Source organism: Daktulosphaira vitifoliae, unplaced genomic scaffold, assembly GCF_025091365.1.
Source record: "Daktulosphaira vitifoliae isolate Bord-2020 unplaced genomic scaffold, ASM2509136v1 Scaffold_4, whole genome shotgun sequence".
In the NCBI taxonomy this organism is placed as follows: domain Eukaryota; kingdom Metazoa; phylum Arthropoda; class Insecta; order Hemiptera; family Phylloxeridae; genus Daktulosphaira; species Daktulosphaira vitifoliae.
In genome coordinates, this window is record NW_026099575.1 from 21331204 (window position 1) to 21354088 (window position 22885).

General features: G+C 26.5%; 2 protein-coding genes and 1 long non-coding RNA gene across 4 annotated transcripts in view; 1 reads left to right on the forward strand and 2 right to left on the reverse strand.

Moving 5' to 3' along the window:
* Positions 1-22885, reverse strand: part of LOC126905913 (uncharacterized) — a 33800-nt gene that overhangs the window by 4150 nt on the left and 6765 nt on the right. Inside the window, exons 5-8 of the mRNA XM_050686054.1 lie at positions 2637-2760; positions 2299-2537; positions 1582-1705; positions 1245-1483 (exon numbers count right to left, since the gene is read on the reverse strand). Coding sequence (XP_050542011.1) covers positions 1245-1483; positions 1582-1705; positions 2299-2537; positions 2637-2760 — 726 coding nt within the window. The remainder of the gene's footprint in view (positions 1-1244; positions 1484-1581; positions 1706-2298; positions 2538-2636; positions 2761-22885) is intronic.
* Positions 14019-15457, reverse strand: LOC126905919 (uncharacterized). Of its 2 annotated transcripts, XR_007704136.1 has the most exons (4): positions 14726-15457; positions 14622-14659; positions 14203-14440; positions 14019-14128 (listed from the first exon to the last, which is right to left on the reverse strand). It is a non-coding gene; the product is annotated as an uncharacterized LOC126905919 (long non-coding RNA). The 2 variants fall into 2 exon arrangements; XR_007704135.1 differs by having other exon boundaries at positions 14622-14737.
* On the forward strand, positions 20840-22749 carry LOC126905917 (uncharacterized). The gene is made up of 5 exons (XM_050686057.1): positions 20840-21114; positions 21388-21538; positions 21637-21818; positions 21878-22046; positions 22151-22749. Exons 1-5 carry the CDS (start codon positions 20908-20910, stop codon positions 22276-22278), a joined length of 837 nt encoding a protein of 278 aa, XP_050542014.1. The 5' UTR covers positions 20840-20907; the 3' UTR covers positions 22279-22749.

Sequence of the window (22885 nt, forward strand, 5' to 3'; positions counted from 1 at the left end):
TTAGACACAATGTTATAAATGCATATGTGTGTATGTGTGAGTTTATTTATTTATTGTATCATTAAAGTGTAGTGTATATTAATATACAAGCGATAGAGTAGGTAATTGATTTGACGCAATATTGTATAACCCAACTAAACGCTAAATTTTACATTCCAAAACAACAATCATATTATGTCAATTGTCACCGGAATTTCTGGTAATATTTTTCTTTTTCTTTGCCTTAATCCCAACTACCTGGGGTCGGCCACCTATATCCCAAACTTCCATTTGACACGATCTCCCATATCTTCTACGCTCACATTGTCTGTCCTCATATCGCATTCAATAGCATCCCTCCATCTCTTTATTGGCCTTCCTCTACCTCTTCTTGCTTCAACATTCATTTCTATAACTGTTCTTACAGCTTCCAATTCTTCACTCCTCATAACATTAACACGGTTTACTGTGTCAACGCACTTAGTCAGATAACTAAGATGAACTTGGTATGTTTATTTATAAAACTGGTAGGGCTTATCAATTTAAGATCTATAGCGTTTGAGTCTGTTATAATTTTTTCTTAATAAACCCTAAACTTTAAAGAGCCGTGGAGCACTTAATATTAAATAAAATAAAATATTTGTTTTACAAAATTTTTTATTTATTGAACTGAATCTAATTGTGTAAAAAGAAATAGGGCTGCCATTTGAAAATATGAAGTTAATACAAGTTTTAAACATAACGGATGATGGCAGAAATTTAAAGTTTCTTGTGAAACACCTCATCAAAGTTCCAAAATGATTAAAAAAAAATTGTTTATAACAATTGTATTTTTTAAGATATTACGTGAGACAAAGTTAGCCTATCACTCTGTATTTTTAAAAAAATTATAAATGAAATACTATTAATACATTAAACACATATATATTTATTTATATAGATGAATTATAACATTTAAAAGGCCAAATATAGTTGTTAGGTCAATTTTTAAAATTGTAATGAGGATAATTCTGTAATAATTTTTCAAAAGTTGTTATTACAATTTTAGCATTTTTTCAGGATAGCAAAAACAGTATCAAATATCAATAATTCCATAATAAGGCTCGGATTACTACAAAGAAGAGCATTTGTTTTGGTTTCCCAGATTGCTGTCTCTAAATACTTGCACTACTAGTTTTTTATTAGAAAGTAGTAACTTTAATATAATAAAATATCATAAATAATCGAAAGGATTATTAATCAATAAAACAAACAGCATAACTTACTTTTGGTTTTGAACTTGGTTTAAATTTTGTCTCAAAACTTGAAAAAAATTTCGTTGAAAATTCTTTTACATTGTTATAAAAAGGCTGGCCTACATTATACCAGACATACAATATAGCCAAATCTTTGAGAATAAAATTTGTCATTTGAGTAACTACATCATCCATTTTTTTATCTCCTTTCAAAAGTTGTGATCCAAGTGTGAGGAGCTCATTCTCGATTTTAGTCTGATAATCATTTTCTTAAATATTATACAATTTAAGTAATTTTTACTATAAAAAATATTGTCATAAGACGGGAAATAAATAGTATATTTGTAGTTTAATAAATTTGACCTACCTAATACAGATCTCAATTCATTATCGGTAATTTCTATACTTTCTAAAGATTTCATAAACTTATTTTTTTCCTCTAATATACCTTCTTTCGATATTTCTTCTTTATCTGCAACTGACCTCAAAATCTACGTGTAATAACAATATAGTACATCAATAAAACTTAGTAATCTCATATTTTTTTTGCGAATACTAACGGCATGCAAATTTAGAAAATATCATAACGAGGGAAATGTTTGAAAAGTTGGACAATTTTATTTAAGATCTTTTAATTTACTATTTTCTTTATATAATAATTTTCTTATTATAATAATTATATTCACATATATATTTTAGAATAATAATGATATAAAAATTCAGAAAATATTATAACGAGGGAAATGTATGAAAAGATGAACATTTTTCTTTAAAATCTTTTAATTTACTATTTTCTTTAGTTAAGGTGTGTTATTTAAATTGACATATTTGAAATGTAAAAAACATATCTAGTTAATAAAATAGGGATATTGTTTTTATATGACACTTTTTATACATTCATCATTAATAATTCCATAATAAGGCTCGGATTACAAAAAGAAGAGCATTTGTTGTGGTTTCCCAGATTGCTGTCTCTAAATACTTGCTCTACTAGTTTTTATTACAAAGTAGTAACTTTAATATAATAAAATATCATAAATAATCGAAAGGATTATTAATCAATAAAACAAACAGCATAACTTACTTTTGGTTCTGAACTTGGTTTAAATTTCGTTTTAATACTTGTAAAAAATGTCGTTGAAAATTGTATTACATCTTTATGATAATCTTTGCCTTCTTTATACCAGTCATACAAATTAGCCAATTTTACGAGAATAAAATTTGTCATTTCATTAGCTACTTTATCCAATTTTTTTTCTTTATTCAAAAATTGTGATCCAAGTGTGAAGAGCTCATCCTCGATTTTAGTCTGATATTGATTCCCTTAAATTATTTAAAGTTTCAAGTCATTTTTACTATAAAAAATATTATCATAAGACGGGAAAGAAATAGTATTTTTTTAGTTAAATAAATTTGACCTACCTAATGCATGTCTGAATTCATTATCGGTAATCCCTATACTGTCTAAAGAATTCATAAACGTAGTTTTATCCTCTTGTATACCTTCTTTCGATATTACTTCTTTATCTGCAACTGACCTCAAAATCTACGTGAAATAATAATATAGTACATCAATTAAAATTAGTATTCACATAATATGTATTAAATATATATTATATATTTAAGAATATTAATGATATACTGAAAAAGTTGGACATCTTACATTTAACATCTTTTAATTTACTATTTTCTTTAGTTAAACATCTCTAAATTCAATTTAAAATAACTGGGAATACATATATTATTAGACATTTATCAGGTATAAAACTCAAAAATAGTTATAACTCGTACCATACAAGTTGGCTGTATTTCAAAACGATAATAACTTACGAGATAAAGTTTCAAAAGTTGAATCAGAGATATAAGCTTTAGTACGAAGCTATAAAGATATTGCTTTATGATGATGCGCATTTCTTTTTATGCCTGTCCATAAAAATTCTAAATTCACACTTGACTGATATTAAAGATCAATACACCAAAAAACCAGACTTTATTCTAATTGAACCTATCGTCATAAAAATTGGAAAACCAGTCAATTTTTGATATCTATAAAGTTATCTTAAAATTACGCTACCGTAAAAAACGGCATTTCCTAAGACAATATTGGATAAATTATTACAAAGTGTTTCAGTGCATTTTGTATGATACAAATAATTAAATGAAACTTCAATATTTAAATGAAATTTTGAAACATAAAAATTGTAAAATTAATGTTGCCACTATTGAAAAAATATAGAATGGGTCAAAAAAATTCTTATAATTCTTTTCTTTTGTTTATAATTAAGTGGTTTGGATAGACGAATTATCCTGACTTTTAAAAACTACAAATCCATTAAGTTTTTAAATAAAAGTGCAATTCTATTTTTACTGTAAGGTAATTATAATAATTTATAAGTAACTGTAATGTAGTACAATGAAACAATTTGTTCTTAAATAGCAAAACTGTGTAATGTCCCTATAACTATAGAGAAGTATATCTAATTTTTCAAAAGTATTTCCTCGAAGTTAATTTGGGGAGTATTTAGATATTTGGAACCCCTACCTTAAATATTTCAACCGCTCTAATCTAAACCAATCTACCAGAATACCAAAAATTATTCCCGGTAAGCCGATGATTAAATACCAAATATAAGACAGTGAAGCGGGATTTTATTAATTCATTATATTTTAACGTCAATTTTTAAAGAAAAATAAGCCAGAACAATTAATTTTCCAAGTCAAAATTTTTATTGATTCTTCACTTCCCCTATTTATTAGTACGTTACTTATGATATTTGTTTATAACATTATTATTGAAAATTTTTATTTTAATTTTCTCAAGAAAATTTTCCATTTAATGCTGTTCCTAATAAAGATTATCTAATGTTCTATAATATTTATTGTACCCTTAAATAAGCTATTAAGTTTATTAATCTTTTAAAAAATAATAATATTGTTGGTAAGCATCAAATTGAATATTAAACAAATATGATTAATTGTAATACAACTTATCAAAACAACTATTGTAATATTTTTATTCTAGCAGCAGAGGCAATTAATAATTACTCAAGTAATCTTTTATTTTTTTAATGTTAACTATTATTTTAGAATCATTTTAATCCGTGTGCCATGAAATTTTGAGTAGCTTATTGCGAAAAGATGTGAGGGTTACAATTTATGGATCCGTTTTGTGGCGCCAAAAATAACATAATTCAGTTAGGTTTTCATTGCTAACTGAATTATGTTATTTTTGCACAGCAGAGTCAACACGACACAGTGATAACGTGGCATAGTAGGAACAAGTAAAGATGATATATGACAGTGATTAAGATAACTATAAAAAAAAAAAACGCTTCGTAGCAAATGTGTAGATAATGTTTATTTTTAAGAAATTGGTAGATTATTTCAAAAGCAAAATGAATTCTTAATTCATTTATTATTTCTGATTAGTAGTTTTTTGATTTAAAAGTAAAATATCTGAATAAATATTTATTGTATCAAATAAATTAGTATGATATTGATATTTAATTATTCACTATTGTAATTTTTTCGGAGAATTTATAAAAAAATGTAAAGTAGTCATTACTTATTGGCAAACGTGTATAAAAATAGAAGGGATTGACATAAAACTATTTAGATAATAATTTGTTGTTAATTATGAATAAATGAAGCGAAAAAAATTTTCATCAGAGTCACGTCATACTTTTCGTGATAAATTTTTCGAGTTGAGATCAATACTGCAATTAGATTTTTTCTACCACCACTAGTTTTTGATATAATTACTAATTAGTTAAAAATTATAAGATAATACTATAAGGAAAATAGTTCTAAATAATTCAATTTTATCATCTATTTAAATACCAAGAGTTCATAAGAATGATTAAAATTTCTTTTAAAATGATTTATTACGATAAAAAAATAATTAAAAACAAAAAAAAACTTGTTTTTAAATTATTACAAGTTTTGAATATTAATATGTTAATAATAATCAGTGCAAAATATCATAATAAGAAAAATTTTGAATTTGTTACCATAAATTTTAGTTCAACTTTAAGTTTTAAATTTACATTATTAAATAGAAATTTTTATGAGAATTAAAAAAATATTAGTGTTAATATTAATATACGATCAGGAAATTGTATAATTACTATTTACTGTAAATTTATCAAAAAATCTCAATATCTTTTTTGCATTTTTATCGTTATAGATCACTTAAATAGAATTCATAGAAATAATTTCTAAGTAACATTTGGTATTTAAAAAGATTCTACAATTAAAATATTCAGAACTTAATTAATTTTAATGATTTACTTTAACTAAATAAACTAACAAAAATGTACTCAATTGAGTATATTAGTTGTGATAATTTGATGTATCGTAAAAAAAGTTGGTCAAGTGAGAGCTGAATTAAAGTTATTGAATCAAAATGAAATAAAAATCAAATGATTCAAAATTTTTTTTCTAACTCAAAAAGATTTAATAAAAAATTCAACACAAATGCATTGCCAAAGGCGAGGAAGACACAAATGTTACCACTTCATCAACCGTACGTCGCATTCATAGATTAATAAAAATAATAATTTAAGCTAGTTCAAATTATGGAATTATTATTCTCTAAAAGGAGCAAAAAATTTAAATATGTTAACCTTTCTATTCTATATCAATTAGATTTATAGAATATTTATGAAAATCAGTGCACTCCCTTTGTAAGGTACTTTAAAATAAAATACAAAACCAAGAGTTTTAACACAAAAATAGCATATTTTCAAATACGATAACCATTTTTACCATATATAAACCGTAAAGTTCGAATTTTTTTTTTCATACTAAAGTATATTGCATAATAAATAATTTAATATATGAATAAATGTGTCAGTATTTCCGGAACATTAAGTTTAAAAAGATCTAGTTACCATTCGCGAGTTTATGGTTTTAACATCCCCTGTATAAAGGGAAATGGGACCATTCAAAAAAACTATGTCAGCTGAAAGCTGTATATAAAAAGTATTTATAAAAAAATATTACATTCATCCATATATTTTCTATATGTAATCTCATTATAAAGTTAAAAATATAAACATATAGTTTAAAGAAATCGGTACAGTGAGAATTTAGAAAAAGGGGTAACAGACACACATAGTAAAATAATAACTTCTCAGCTTTGTCTCGAAGCAAAAAAGACATTACATGAAGTGTTTCATAAATGTATAAATAAATTTCACATATGTATTTAATCCATAATTTATTTTTTTTTTTTAATACTTTTTTTGTTAATATTTGCTATTTATGATTTCCAAAATATTGATGCAAAGTTAATAAATTACCAAAAACATGAATAATTTTTATATTAAATTTATACGAAAATAATTTAAACATTAAATTTATTGTCAATTTAGCAACAAGTTTTTAGACAAATAATACTTACTAAAAATGTTCCGACTAAATTTAATATGATAAATTTCATTTTTTTACTGATAATAACCTAAAATAAAAAATTTATTGTTATCTAACATTCATCAAAACTAACAATAGGTCCACTTAAATCAAGTGATTTACGTACGCAATGTATAAGGGCATTGAAAATGAGGGGTGACATATAGATATAATTGATCCATCATAAAATTAGTCGATTGATAATTTCTAGAGGCACCCAATTAAAATTTGTACATTTACACAAGGGTGATGTCATCATGATTAAAAACAATGTTTGTATGATATTATAGTCATATTATTATACAGACATCAATAATTTTAATTCTAAAACTTAATCACCCAATTTGAACCTGAGCTTCTTATTCACTGTTTTTGGAAATAGCAATAATTACATAATACTAATTAGGGTGTCAACTTTAGTTTTTCAAAAGGCAACATACATATTTTACTAGTTCAAATATTAAAAAATGAGTCAGCTAAGAAAATGACTGGTCGATAACAATTTTGGTACAAGTTGTTCGGGAATTATCACTTTTTTATACTTAAGTGGGAAAAGAAACGTAGCAAAGTAAAACATAAATATTAAAATAATATATAATAAACCTCGCCGGAAGACATAATCTAAAAATATTCATAACATTCAAAATACTATTTTAAAAATTGTTATCAACCGGTCATTTTCTTAATTATCCTTTTCTAATATTAAAACTAGTAAAATATGTATGTTGCAGTTTAAAAAAAAAGTGAAGACCCTTATAAGAGATATGCGATAATAATATTTAGAGATAATAAAAGATTATAAGGATAATCCAGAAACATATTTAACCACTTATAATTTGAGAAATAAATAGTACTTACTATATTAACAAAAAATATCTTCTTATATTATTATTATTTTGGAAGAAAGCTAGTGATCATCAATAAATAATTCACCTTCCTTATAATATAATTCATATCATAGGAATTAGCGTTCAGTTTATACTTAATACGATTACTCTGAATATTTTTTCTCACTTTATTTATGTAATTTTAATTCATCATGAATTTAATGTTAATTACTTAATTTATATTATACTTATAGAAAATTATAATAATAACTTACAGAAAGCTTGGTTTGTTAAAAAAAATACAAGTCTATATTTAATTTAAAAATAATTGTTGTGAACAATATTAATTTATATATATTTATAGAAAATTTTTTTTTATTAGAAACTTTGTGTTTTTATACAATTTTTAGAAACAATTAAAATAATAATTTTTATATAAATAAGTGTTTAAAGTCATCTATTATTATATAGCTTTGACAACTTATGCCATTAACAAGATAAATTACAAAAACCATTAAGCATTTCTAATTTTATATTGAAGATATATTAGATTACTTGTTTAAAATGTATCTTTAAATATAATTTTAGCAGTGCTGTAAATTGTACTATATACATGTATTAAATGAAAAGTAGTACAATAATATTAAGCACAATCATCTTTACTATTAAATAAATTCGTCAATCATATTTCTTTATACTTTATATTTTAATCACATAACAATTTAAAATTTTAATATGTTAACACATTAGTTAAATATTATATTCAAAATACTACCACCATTTGGTTATAATTTTACAAAAATATATTGCACTCAAATAATAACCATATAATGTTATCTACAACATATTGCTATTTAATAGTCAAATTAAATGTTTTCAACTTAACTTTCGAAAATGTTCTAGAAATACTCGGAGCTTTAAACATACGTTACAATAAAGCCATTGTTATGTAGTATAAGTTGTCACAACACATTTTCTTCTATGAAGATATGGCCGCTGAAATTGAATCAATTTCAGGACTATAATCCTGTCACTTTTCCTAGCTACTTCTGCTTCTTTACTTTTCATTCCCTCGTCCATTATTATCCCTATACCATTCTTTGTATTATACTTCCCTGAGTATGTTATTTTATAACCCTCACCTATTTCCCTCGATTTCTCGATTTCTTTCCACTTAAATTCCTGCACACAACAAATGTTAACTTTTCTCCTCTTCAGTATAACTAATTCTCTACTTCTACCAGTTAATGTTCCAACATTCCAAGTACCTATTCTTACTTTGTATCTATCTTTCTCCCTTGTACACGAGTCCAGCCTTGAGTTAAGTGGTGATGTCCCTGCACCGTTGACACTACAAGCGTTGGGTAGACCTGTACACAAGACTGGTGAAACAGCTACCGCACAAGTTGTCCGGCTGGTATCAAACACTTTATTCCTTAGGCCTTCTCCGTTTTTAACTACTTTCTGTTGTCCCCGTGTACATCCGAGATGGGACAATCCGCCTAAGTTTTGTTCAGGATTCCTCATACTTTTTTGACAATAATTTTTACGCGGCTGTCGACCTGACGCATACTCATTAGTCGCCTCTTACGACTGGCAGAGGGGCCGTGGAAGTATTTTTAGCCCTATCCTCAGGCCGCTGAAATTGAATAAAAATGTAATTTTATGTAAAAATTAAGTTTATCGTGTTAATATTAAAACTCATAAAACTGTCTTAACTTTTTTAAAAATGAACAAAACAACATTTTTTTTACATATAATTAACATTGGTATTGCCTTTTACATTTGGAAAAATTTTTTAGAAAATCTGATCCTTATTTGTCCACTGAAGAAGATTCAAAACGGAAACTTTTGCACACATATTAAGCTTTTTTAACTTAATTTTTGAAAATATTCCGAGATTACTCCGAGTATTAAAATAATGTTAAATTGAAACTTATTATATATGATATAATTAAAATAAAAATTTGACCAGGCGACTTTTTTTCTAAAAGTACATGATCTGTGAAGTTAGTTAGAAAATATTATTTTAGTTTAAAAAGTCATTGTTTTTAAGATGTTATTTTTACTTGAATATTCTTTAACATTTTTGTATTAATATCAAAACATATAATTTCAATAATAATGATAGAAATCATTTCTATGATGTTTAAATAAATGCTGTCATGTAACTGTTCAACACAGTTTTTAATGACTATACCAAAGTTCTCAATAATTTCAACAATAGCAGTTGTTAAATACTTGGCTGTGTGTCCACAAATGTTATAAAAATGTTTAAAATGTACAACTGCTTGTTTAATATGGTTAACATAACGCAATGCAATTGTTAATTGGCAAGTATACATGATATTAGGTGTAAAGTCAACAATCATTCCTAAATATTTTGCATTTTTTATTTCTTTCAATATATAGTTTAAAATTTTATCTTGCTAATAACTTCATAATGCCCAAAATATTTCCATTGTGCGCATTACTTGATATTTCATTGCCCCCCAATATCTTAGTTCTCCTTGAGCTGTAAATTGAGCAACTGCTACAGTTTATTTTAAAATATCCTTCCAATACTGGACTTCTTTATCGTGCAATTAGAAGATAATCAATACGTTTTTGTTTATATGAGCGATTTGAAAAACACAAATAACTATTCTATGAGTAAATTAATTTTCGTATTCTCTATCTTTTCAAGTCTTTCTTTTGTATGCTACTAATTACTAAAACTCTCTTTACACAAAATAGTTGGTGCTAATACCTCACAAATATGACAAAATAAACCGAAATAAGGTATATATTTTAACCGAGCTCTACGTATCTCATGACCAGATTTTTAGTTAAAAATAACGATAATCTTTTGTTAACTTCAATAAAACTTCTCAAATAATTTTTTTTAATTTTAAACACAATTTTCATTTTATTTTTTTGGTAAAATAATCTCAAAAGTTTTCCATAATTACCATATTGAAATATCATCAGTTAACCGTGAAAAATCGTTTGCTGGTAAATACAGAATTAATATTTAATTTTTATCACATTTTCAAAATGACATATTTTTTATAATTACTATACACAACTGGTCCCGCGTCGCTTCATGTTACACCATGCCCCGCGTCATCTTTATCAGCAGTCGCCCTACTATGGGTATTTGGTAATTAGCTTACCAACACTGCGTGCCATACGCCACGATGCAGAGTCCAACAAGTGCCACACGGCCAACGACGACCCGCCGCAAATGATACGTAGAGTCTTCGTCCTGTCGTCAAAGTGACAATGTTGTTGACTACTGACTCGTGTAGAGTCGACCAACGTGTCGCGCGACTGGACTCGGCGAATCGATCCGCACTGTCGCCATCAACGCTGCTAACTTTATGACGTCCGAAGTCAATGCCGAACACCGTGTCGCCGACGCTAGCGAAAGCGCCGCAATATTATGCGAAGACTACTATTAATTGTCTTTTGGGTTCTTTTTAAAAAATTTGCTGTTGTTCGTGAAATCTAAACGGCCCACAGGTCTCTATCATCAAAACCAGTGCCAACTACATTATTGCGACTGAAGTCGTCTGCACTTGTGTGATTGAAGATGAACTAGTTACAACTGTAAGTTTAAGTAAACTACCGCGTAGTTTCTTTTTCTCTACATCACGTTTTCCTTTTAATTTTCTTTCCATTGAAACACTTAAATATTTTAATTTAATATTAAGCCTACAAATAAATAATTATAACCAGTGACGCGATCAGAAGAGGGAGGTTAGGGAGTTATAACCCCTCAAAATAATTAGTGATGTTTGAGTTTTTTAGTCGCGATAAACTTTTTAGCTTCGATGCAAAGCTAAAAAGATATTAATTTTACTATGATTTGTGTTTTTTTATATTTTTTTATGTGTCTGTTACCACTTTTTCTCAGCTCTCATCGAACGAATTTCTTTCAACGATACGTCAAAAGATCACAAATCGTATCTAGTCGAAGACATTACCCTCAAAAATTAAAAGAATTTCTCTCGTTCCCCGTAAATGGGGGAAATCTCCAAAAAAATTACAAATATAAAAATCGCTAATTTTCGAAATTTTTTCAATTTTTTTTACTAACTTCTACATAACTTTTCCAAAAATGAACATATAAATATAATTTTTTTTTTTATAGATGCTTGATGTCTTTACTTATCATTTAGTATATTTTTTTTATGAATTTAACCCTTTACCTGCCCACAGGGGGGATTTAAAATAGAAACTTTTTCACAAAATTCAATGTCTTCCATTTAACTCTTGAAAACGTTTCGAAATACTGCGTCCTTTAAACATTTGTTAAATTAAAGTTTATGTTACGTATTATAAATTAAAGTAACAAAATTTGTCCCGATCTTACGTAAAGATGGCTGCTGTTGTGAAAAACATGCTAAATTGTTAAACGTGTTAAAATATAAGATTTTATATTTTCAACTTTAAATTACTATAACTTTTTGAGAAATGTATAGATCAACAGAAACTTTTGATTCTACATACTTTATATATGCTTCTTGTATCAGACATACTTTTTTTTAATTCGACAATTTCTCCTTAGACAGAGTGTGTGTTTAAAACTTGATAAAGACGTATAAATAGTAGAGCATTTTCAACTTTTGAAAATGTTCCAGTAATAGTGCGTCTTTTAAATACATGCTAAATTAAAAATTATGTTACGTACTATACGTTAAAAAAAAATTGTCCCCACAACCAATCTTCTAGGTGCAAATGGCAGTCGAAGTTGAACAAAAAATGGGAGTTAATTTTGCTTTTGATTGATGCGTGATACTCATATGTTCGACACCATTTCCACAAGGCCACAGTCCACTCAATGCTATCAACAACTCAATCTATTTAGATTGAGTTTTTATATTATTTTTTAATTTTATTTATTATTTGTTTAATTGAGTATAACTATTTTGTTAGATGCCGCTTCGCCGACAATTAGGATTTAAGGACCCCCCCCCCCGGTACCCCTTAAAATTAATATACTTTTTAAAGAACTTGTAATAAATGTGGTTATTTGTTATTTAATTATTGTCTACTCTCGTTACTTATTGAATGTGCGGTTAGGCGTCATTCACACAGCTGACCCCACTCCCACTTCAATAATAGCGATTTAAACGGGCTTAAGGTAAAATGGCATTCTATTGCGATGCACAACTAGCTGTCTCCTATGGTCTAGCTGCCTTGTACGGAACAACATTTTTATCAGGATAATAAAGAAAAATAAAGAAAAGAAGAATAAAAATTTGTGTATATATATTTTATAACATAATATAATATACACGTACATCATTTAACAATATCGATTTTTTGCAGATTAATTGATGTCTAATATTTTAATATAAATGTGTCAGATTCGGTTTATTTGAACTTCTTTTCATAAGTTACTTTCATATTTTTAGAGAAAAAAATATTTCTTGATAAAAATGTTACTTGAAACAATTGGCCAATCGATATTTTAGAAATGATAATTTTATAATTAAATTGCAATGCAAGCAGTGTTACAGCAAGAAATAATATCACAATATTATAGTAAATAGTATTGTAATAGTCCGGCGGAAAAATGTTATCACTACCCAAACAGAAATCTACTAAGGGCGCAGTACAGAACTGGCCATTACGGGCACAGTACTATATATTTATACTATTATATTTTAGATATTTTGTACTGCGACTGTACTGGCATAATTCACAAATAATAACGATTTTCTGTACTGACTGCCAGTACTAGGACAGTATTGCCCCAGTACTGTAGGTCAGTACCTATTCTATACAGGCTTAATAATGGTACAGTACAGGTCACGTACAGGTCCAATAATAGCTTAGTACTGGTTTTAACCAAAGTCAAGTACGAATTCTGTGAAACATTAATAATGGCACAATACAGATCCTACAATGGCACATATAATATTTGCGTAAAAGACAAATAAGGGTTGTAATATCACTCCTCCTTAAATGTATATTTTTTAACTGCGCGTTTTAAAAATTTAATACATACTGATTTAAGATAAAATCTAACTCTTACCTAAAAAATTCAGATACAATTATAAATTCTGAATTGTATTTATTTAAATTATAGATATTATACATGTATAATGCATTTATTATGTATTTATTTAAGTTAAAGTTATATTCTTAAACTTTTAATCATAAATTAAATACACAAATAAATGTATATAAATTATATAAGTAAAAATACTTTATCTATATTATTTGTACATGTTTATTCGTTTATTTAATTTATAAATTAAAACGAATACAAAATTTAATTAATTTAAACAAAAAAATTAATTGTAATTTATTTTCCCTCCCCTTCGGTCCTTTGCTCCCGAAAACCATCTACTAATAGCCATTGATATGTCTTTTGACACCATGTCTGAAAATTTTCTGTTAATTATATCTAAAAAATCAAAGCACAAATTTTATTAGTTTTTTTTTCAAATTTAAAACAAAGTAAGCTAATTTTTAACAAATTACCCTCATTATCATTTTGTTGATTGTTTACTGACATCTTATATAGAGAAATTTGTTTCAATGATTTACTGATTTCTTTATGAGTTAAGTTTTTAAAAAATATTTCTTGGTCTGAATTTGTCTGTTCGAACGTACTGCTTTTTATAACATTAGGATCCTCAAAGTCCCTACTCATTCTCCTAAATCCTTGATCATAACTATCTAAAATTACAACATACGCAATTTAAAGAATTGACAACACCATAAAAACCAAAAAAAAAAAATTACATATATACTTCTTAGCCTCTTTCATAAGTGACACTTCAAAACTCTTCCATGATTCATCTGGAACAATTCCGGCTTTTGTAATAAGAACAATATTTTTGTATTGAGATTTATTTGGGAATTTACAAAAGAACTTTCCATTAACTTTATAGACCCAGAGATGCTGGCACAAGATCTATAGATTCTTTGCCGTGACTTGTACATTTTTGAAATTCACAATATGAAGTGTATTGCTTTTTAACTCCATGCCTTAGAACAAATTACAAAAAATTTAATTTTAAAATGAGACATAATACATTTAATTATATGGAATTTTTTTAATTATTTAAAAATCAAAATTAGATAAAAAATTAATTTTTTATTATAAAATTATTACATCACGTATATCTATAACGTAAAATATAAAAGTTAAATATTAGTACTTACTTACCTACTTTATTTGATTTTGAATGCTAAAAACAATGAGAACTGAAAATGTATTAAAGAAAAATTTTAATTTTGACATTTTTATTCAACGTTAATATAATTTCTTACACTCTAGATTAGGATGGACACAATGCGTTTAATTATTGTGTTAAAAATAAAAATATGACAAACATAATTTATAGATTTATTTTTGAAAACTATAAAGAAACTGTACTACACTATTTCTCCAAATGTGTTTTTAATCGTTCAAAAGATACAGATTTAGTAGCGGACAATACCGCTAATATAATAATATTATAAATATAATACAATAATAGGTAAATTTATCGCCTTATCAACCGTACCACAAGTCGGTCTAACATACGATACGCTAGTGCTATTGTGTTTGGCATTATCGGTACAATTTTTACACTGTACATAAAATTAGTAGACGGTGTATTTTGGAGTCAGTTAATTCAATACTAGCGGGATTGACTTTTTTTTTATGTTGCCTTGTTTAATTATAATTGTATTAGATTGTTCTAATTCTAATCTATTGTTATTCTACTGATTTTTATACAGAAGTCATTAATGACTATTAATAGTCACATACTAATATATTCTGTTACGTCGCTATTTAGGGGTTGAGCCTAAATGCCCGTCGACAGTATTCTAAGGGACCAACGGGGGATAGCTGGCTAGGCTATATCTACCTTAGGTACTGAAGTTTCCTATTTAATTTATATTCCCTTAGAGGAACTACCAAGGGTCGCACTACAATATATATATATATAACACTTTAGGTTAACAACGATATAAATAAATATTTATTAAGCAATTGAAATATTAAATAGATAACACAACCTGCTGAACACCTAGAGATGATATAATCCAACAGGGAGCTGACGGCGACACACACATTCTCTATATACGGAGTNACAGGGAGCTGACGGCGACACACACACTCTCTATATACGGAGTCGAAAAGTTAACTCAATTATCAGACAAAAGTAGTGATCGCGAAGATGGTAAAATGTCAACTGTCGATAGGGATATCTTATTATGGCACATTGGCCGTGAATTGCAAAAGTGTTTATGTGTGCAGTCCGCCCTCCTGTTAGTATTGTTGTATGTCACTGTGTTAATTATATATATATATATATGTCTATTAAACGGTACAACGATGGTATGGGAGACAGAGATATGGGCACATGCAAATGTGATCGTACCAATTCCATACAAGTTTGATTTCATACATTGTTGAACGACCAGCATGGAAAAATATTCTTGAGGATTACCATAAAATGAATTTATGGTCCATTGAAACAGATTATTGTTGAGGCGGTGGCCATCTCACGATTGCTATGTATGTGATTATGTGTAGGGTATGAAATAGTCAATAATCATTAATTGAAGCCTTAGCATATGCTTGAAATATTACTTTACCGTTATTTGCACAGATTATTAATTCTAAAGAATTGGGATAACGTAAATTTATTTACTTTTTTAAACTGCTTGTATACAATTGGAGAATAGCGAACGTTGACAGTCAAAAATACTAAGCTCTAATCTTTTACTTAAATTGCGCTAATTCGCACACATGATAATTCAACATTTTTATAAATAATTAATAATGTTTCGATGCTAATTATTTCATTTAAAGATGCATTAATGGTTGGCTGTAGCTAATGAAATTTGAATAAGGGAATTCCATAAGAGACGAACTCCATTCTGGATGGAATACAACACTCAATCTATGTGCGAGCAGAACGTAGATTTTTTATTTTATCTTTTAACTATTTCCCATTTTCGGATATTGTTGTCAGTGCTTTTAGTGAATATATGTTTATTATATTTAATTAACCATTACATAATTATTATTTTAAAATAAGATGCATAGTTTACAATGATTAAGTTGCAACATATATACATTTATTATAAATAGTGTATATTTTAGATAGATAAAGTAATTATTTGTTTGTACACAAGTAATAATCATTCATTTTTTATAAGATGTTCAGTTGCTNTTTGTACACAAGTAATAATCATTAATTTTTTATAAGATGTTCAGTTGCCACACAATTGTACATTTTACGATAGTATACTTCAATCCTCATTACTACGGAAGATTGGCCAATTTTCTTCTGTTGTAGATGTTGTATCGGGGGCACTTCTAGAACTCTCTCCTTTAAAAGATAGACTTTTCAACATTCTGCTAAACGATATTTTCTGTGATAAAAATGTTAAAGATATCTTTTTTAATTGTATCAAATAAATTTGTATGTAATAATGTTGCGTTATTTATTATTTCAAGACACTCAGTGAGTTTTAATAGTTCTGAAAAGAATGAATTCATCGAGACTCTAAAAATGTTAAGTGATGGTCAACTTTTTTTTTAAAAATCGTTAATTAATTTTATGTGTCTCGAAAAATAATTTAACGAGATAAATTCATTACTTTCAGAAAATTAAAAATAAGTTAAAACCCTTATAAGGGATAATAAATAGACCCAAAAAATATTCATATAATCAATGAATAAATACAACACAACAAAACCAACATTTTTTTTATCAATTTTATTATTTTAAGAGAAATTTCGTTGTCAATGAATAATCAATCATTCTGTAAATAATAAATTTGCTATAAAACAAAATAAATTCAACATTCAAAATAATGNATAATAAATTTGCTATGAAACAAAATAAATTCAACATTCAAAAAAATAACTAAGTTACAACTTGTTTTTACATCGCCTAAATTTAAATTGTTTAATCGGTTATAAAACTGTATTTTATTGAACGTTAAATGTACTTTTATTGCAAATTCCTTATTATATATATATATATATACACATATATATACAGAGTGGCTAACTATGTCTCACTTAATATCTTAAAAAATACAAGTGTTAAAAACAATTTTTAACTTCGATGCGAAGCTGAGATGGTAATGGTTTTACTAAGATGTGTTTTTTTTTTATTTTTTTTGTGTCTGTTACCACTTTTTCTCAGCTCTCACCGAATGGATTTCTTTCAACAATACGTCCAAAGTTCATAAATCGTATCTAGTCGAAGACATTACCCTCAAAAATTGAAAAAATTTCCCTCGTTCCCCGTAAATGGAGGAAACCTCCAAAAAAATTACAAATTTAAAAATCACTTATTTTCGAAATTTTCGAAATTTTTTTTACTTAAAATTGCTATAACTTTTTTAAAAATAAGCAAATTAATATAATTTTTTTTTTTATAGATGCATGATGTCTTTACCTATCATTTGGTATATTTTTTTATAAATCTGACTTTTAACCTACCTACGGAGGGGATTCAAAATAACAACTTTTTCACAAAAATTTTATTTTTTCAACTTAACTTTTGAAAATGTTCCGGAGGGTCTGACACTTTTATAAATATCTTAAATTAATGCTAATGTAATATACTTTAATAAAAAAAAAAAAAATAGACCTCTGGACTTGTCTTCACGGCGAAAATGGCTACCGAATGCTATTTTCGTGTGAAAATTCTCGATTTTATTTTTTATATTATATTTAACTTTATAATGCTATAACTTATTGAAAAGTGTATGGATCAATATAATTTTTTCATAAGAAGTAGTATTTATATACATCTTTTATTCGACATACTGTTTTTTTTAAATCGGATCATTTCCCTATATTCGAGAAGGGTTCAAATCTAAAAAATGCATGTAGAAAGTAGAACTTTTTCAACTTAACTTTTGAAAGTGTTCCGAAATATCTGACAGTTTTATATATATCTTAAATTAAAGCTAATGTAATATACTTTATCATGAAAAAAAAAATTTCGGACTTTATTTTGTCTTCACGGTGAAAATAGCTACCAAATACTATTATTATGTGAAAATTCTCGATTTTATTTTTTACATTTTTAACTTTATAATGATATAACTTATTGAAAAGTGAATGGATCAATATAATTTTTTAATGAGAAATAATATTTTTTAATAATCCCTTTTTCATTCGACATACTTTATCTTAATCGGGATATTAATAAGTAACTAGCAGATCATGTAGCTTTTGGAATAATCCATCAATTTTTAAAAATTTTAACACTATCTAAAGATTTGCATCAAAGCGTTTTTTTTTTTTATAGTGATTTTAATCACTGTCAGATACTTGATCCAACTATGTTACGTAACTACTGTGCCGCGACCCACCTGTGCTGGGTTTTTTTTTTTAATAATCATGGATCATTGATGAGGTGTTTCACAAGAAAATTTAAATTTCTACCATCATCCCTTATGCTTAAAATTTATATTAACTTCATATTTTCAAATGGCAACCCCATATTATATTTTTATTCCTCTTAAAAAAAAATATTTAGCAAAAAAAAAAAAAATTNTCACATTGTCTGTCCTCATATCGCATTCAATAGCATCCCTCCATCTCTTTATTGGCCTTCCTCTACCTCTTCTTGCTTCAACATTCATTTCTATAACTGTTCTTACAGCTTCCAATTCTTCACTCCTCATAACATTAACACGGTTTACTGTGTCAACGCACTTAGTCAGATAACTAAGATGAACTTGGTATGTTTATTTATAAATCTGGTAGGGCTTATCAATTTAAGATCTATAGCGTTTGAGTCTGTTATAATTTTTTCTTAATAAACCCTAAACTTTAAAGAGCCGTGGAGCACTTAATATTAAATAAAATAAAATATTTGTTTTACAAAATTTTTTATTTATTGAACTAAATCTAATTGTGTAAAAAGAAATAGGGCTGCCATTTGAAAATATGAAGTTAATACAAGTTTTAAACATAATGGATGATGGCAGAAATTTAAAGTTTCTTGTGAAACACCTCATCAAAGTTCCAAAATGATTAAAAAAAAAATTGTTTATAACAATTGTATTTTTTAAGATATTACGTGAGACACAATTAGCCAATCACTCTGTTTTTTTAAAAAAATTATAAATGAAATACTATTAATACATTAAATATATATATATATATTAGGGTGGTCCTTAGTTATACAAGAAAAATTTTTTTTTAAGAAATTCAGAGTCATGGGCTCAAAATTTTGTTAGGTTTACTGAAAAAATGAAACTGGTAAAATTTGAGTACAATAAGTCGACGTCTTCACGTGCCTCAAAGGGTTTGAAGTTCTTTAAAAATGGGGTGGATTATCTTTTTTTGAGTGTACGCTCTTTATTTTTGAAGTTTCGCCAAAAACACATAGAACAATTTTTATAGAACTCAATGTGAACAAAAAATAAGGTAATTTATTATTTTTTTGTAAAATTATTATTTTTTCGTAAAAATAAGAAAAATCAGTTTCACTTAATTTTTTTAAAACAATGACATAGTTTTCAGTTATACTTTTCCAGTGTCTTAAATTTTAATTGTACGCAGAAATTGTACAGCAGTAATATTAATCACCACGATATCTTCTATAAAAAAGGTTGTTTGAGTTTTTTTCAAATTATGAATCCTTTCCAAATAAAAATTTAAAACAACTACGAAAACGTGTTTTTTTTAAATTTTTTTTTGAATGTATGTTTTTTTGTTCATAAATTAATAAATTTTCTTAGTTATATTAAATAATAAAAAAAACAAGAAACACAATAAAATAATAATTGTAATAGATGAGTGTTTAATATTTTGGAGAAAAGCGCGTATTCCTACACAGTATTCTTCAGACTGTGTTATTAAATTAAAAAAATTGTATGAGAAATGGAGAAAGTTGGACAAAAATAAATCTAGAAATTCAGAAACACAAGAACAATATTATAATATTTTTGCTGAAGAATTAGACAACCTCTTTGACATTTCTCATATCGAAGCTCTGACACATGATGAGTATTGAAGAAGACAAACAGTTTTTATTGTCACAATTTAAAAAAGGCCGCCCAGGGTGCATGCTTGGTATTGATATGAAGTTAACAGGTATTGAAAAACGTAAAATTACTCAAAAAGAAGACGATTGAAAGAAAAAAGAAAAGTTAGAAATCGCAAATTGTACAGGTAATTATTAAATATTACACAATAATTTTAGTACATTATAAGTTACCAGTTTTTATATACCGAAGTATTTTATTATTTAGCCGAAGCTCAATATTATCGCAGCTCTAGCTCGGAGGACGAAGATATTGATATGGAGGAAAAATCACCATGCTCATTCACATCAACTCAAGCCTCAACTTCAAAAACATCATCAAGATTCACTCCATATGACAGATCTTCTCTCAGTCGAGNAGCCTCAACTTCAAACACATCATCAAGATTCACTCCATATGACAGATCTTCTCTTAGTCCAGATAATTCAAATATAATTATGCTAAGCAATGTTTTGAATGAAACATCTAGAGGGAAGATATTAGTTGAATACTACTCCAAGTTTTCAAATTTCCAAGATGAACAAAGAACTCTTCTTATTAATTTGATAGCACAATACTTCGAAGAAAAATGTGTAAAAATGACTCTAGCTATTAGCTATCAGTTAGAACAACAAATTTTGGAAAGATTCCCATCTGAGAAACTGGTAATATATAATTTTTATTCAACTAATAATCACTTAATGACAAAAAATAAAATAAAAATAATCATGTTTAAACATTGTTTTAAGAAAAAGCAAATCAAAATTTTTCCAAAAAAAAAATCTATTATGGTAATTTCTTTTTTTTTTTTGTTTTAAGATAATAATAATGTTTTACTAATATTTACTAATATAATAATATTTCTAGGCGGTAATGAAGTNATAATACTTCTAGGTGGTAATGAAGTTTGTTAACTCACATATAATTAATTTTTATAGGAGTATTATAGAACTTCTAAACGGGGTAAAATCTATAATAAGTATTACAATTTAGCAACGTCATTTAATGTTGTATCTGGACCTCTTGGAACGGCAGACAAGAAATCACCTGTCAATTCTGAAAAGTTTAGTAGACATTCAAAATGCTCAGGTATATTGCAATTATAATATATATATTAATATAAATAATACTTTATTTTTGGAATAGATAAAGTTAAAGCTGTAAAACTTTTAAATAATACTTTTTAGAACCAGAGGTAGATTCAGAGAACTATATAAAAATATTAAAATATGACAATTTAAGTAATGAGGAATTTGACCGAACATGGCAGGCATGTTTTAATTCACGCCTTGATTTTATAAAAAAGTATACAACAAAAGATATCTTTGATAAATGGCCAGCATATAAAACAGCAAATGGTTACCGTTTAGTAAGTTTGAAAATTTTATTCATCAAGTGAACAAGAATTTATTATTTTTAAATTTTCAGATTGACATGGACTTTGAGGCTGCTTTTGAAAAAAAAGGCGACCTTTTAGAAAATTGGGAAAAAAATATTAGTAAATTGTTGTTATTCCTTTCTTTTAATTCTAACGTTAAAGACAAAAATGTAAGAAAACTTATTGAAATTATCAGAATGAACAATCAAATATCTGAAAGTAAGAGTAAAAAAAAAAAATTTGTGTAGTTTTATCAACATTTACATTGNAAATTTGATGTGTAGTTTTATCAACATTTACGTTACATTGTATTTATTTTTTAGACGGAAGAGATGCTGCTATTATTTGGGCACTGCATGGGTATTTTGTACCAACTAATAAACTTGTTAAGATTGACCCAAAAACAAAGCAGAAAAAAACTATAAAATTCACTATTCGAGATTCACAATAATCCGTTATTTTTGTTGGATCTACAATTCAAATGGTCGAAGACCATATTGAAAACTTGAAAAAATCAAAAAAATCAATCCAGCCCACTATATTTTGTATTGGAGAAAATATAACATCAATTAATGAGATTTTCCTATATTTGGATGGCGTTAGATATATTTTTAAAAGTATCATAAAAGCTCTTGATATTTGTTTTAAATCCATTTATTTATTTGATTTTAAATTTCCGGATGAATCTGTAATATTTTATTCTTTTTTGGAATATTTTTTTTATGATTTCAAAGATAAGCTAAGTTTTCCTAAAGTACATGTATTGGAACAATACTTAAATAATTAAAGTATTGTTCCAATACATGTAATTTAACAACTTAAATTTATACATTAATTAGTTGTTAAATTGATATTTATATAAATTCTTTTGTTATTAATAATTGATTGTTTAAATTCTTTATACTAATTTGAACTATATTTTTACTTATAATTAAAATAAATAAATGCGTTGATTAATACAATAAATTGTTAAATAAAGTTTACTGTATATTTTGATGGTATTGGTTTAATACTTTATTGCTTATTTAAAGCTTTTAATTTTGTAATAATAAAAAATA

Bases quoted from the DNA above. Each gene is read 5' to 3' on its own strand.
- LOC126905917 (XM_050686057.1), top strand. From the start codon at position 20,908: ATGCTAAGCAATGTTTTGAATGAAACATCTAGAGGGAAGATATTAGTT. The intron at 21,115-21,387 runs GTAATATATAAT...TAATTTTTATAG, and splicing joins GATTCCCATCTGAGAAACTG to GAGTATTATAGAACTTCTAA. The intron at 22,047-22,150 runs GTAAGAGTAAAA...TTTATTTTTTAG, and splicing joins GAACAATCAAATATCTGAAA to ACGGAAGAGATGCTGCTATT.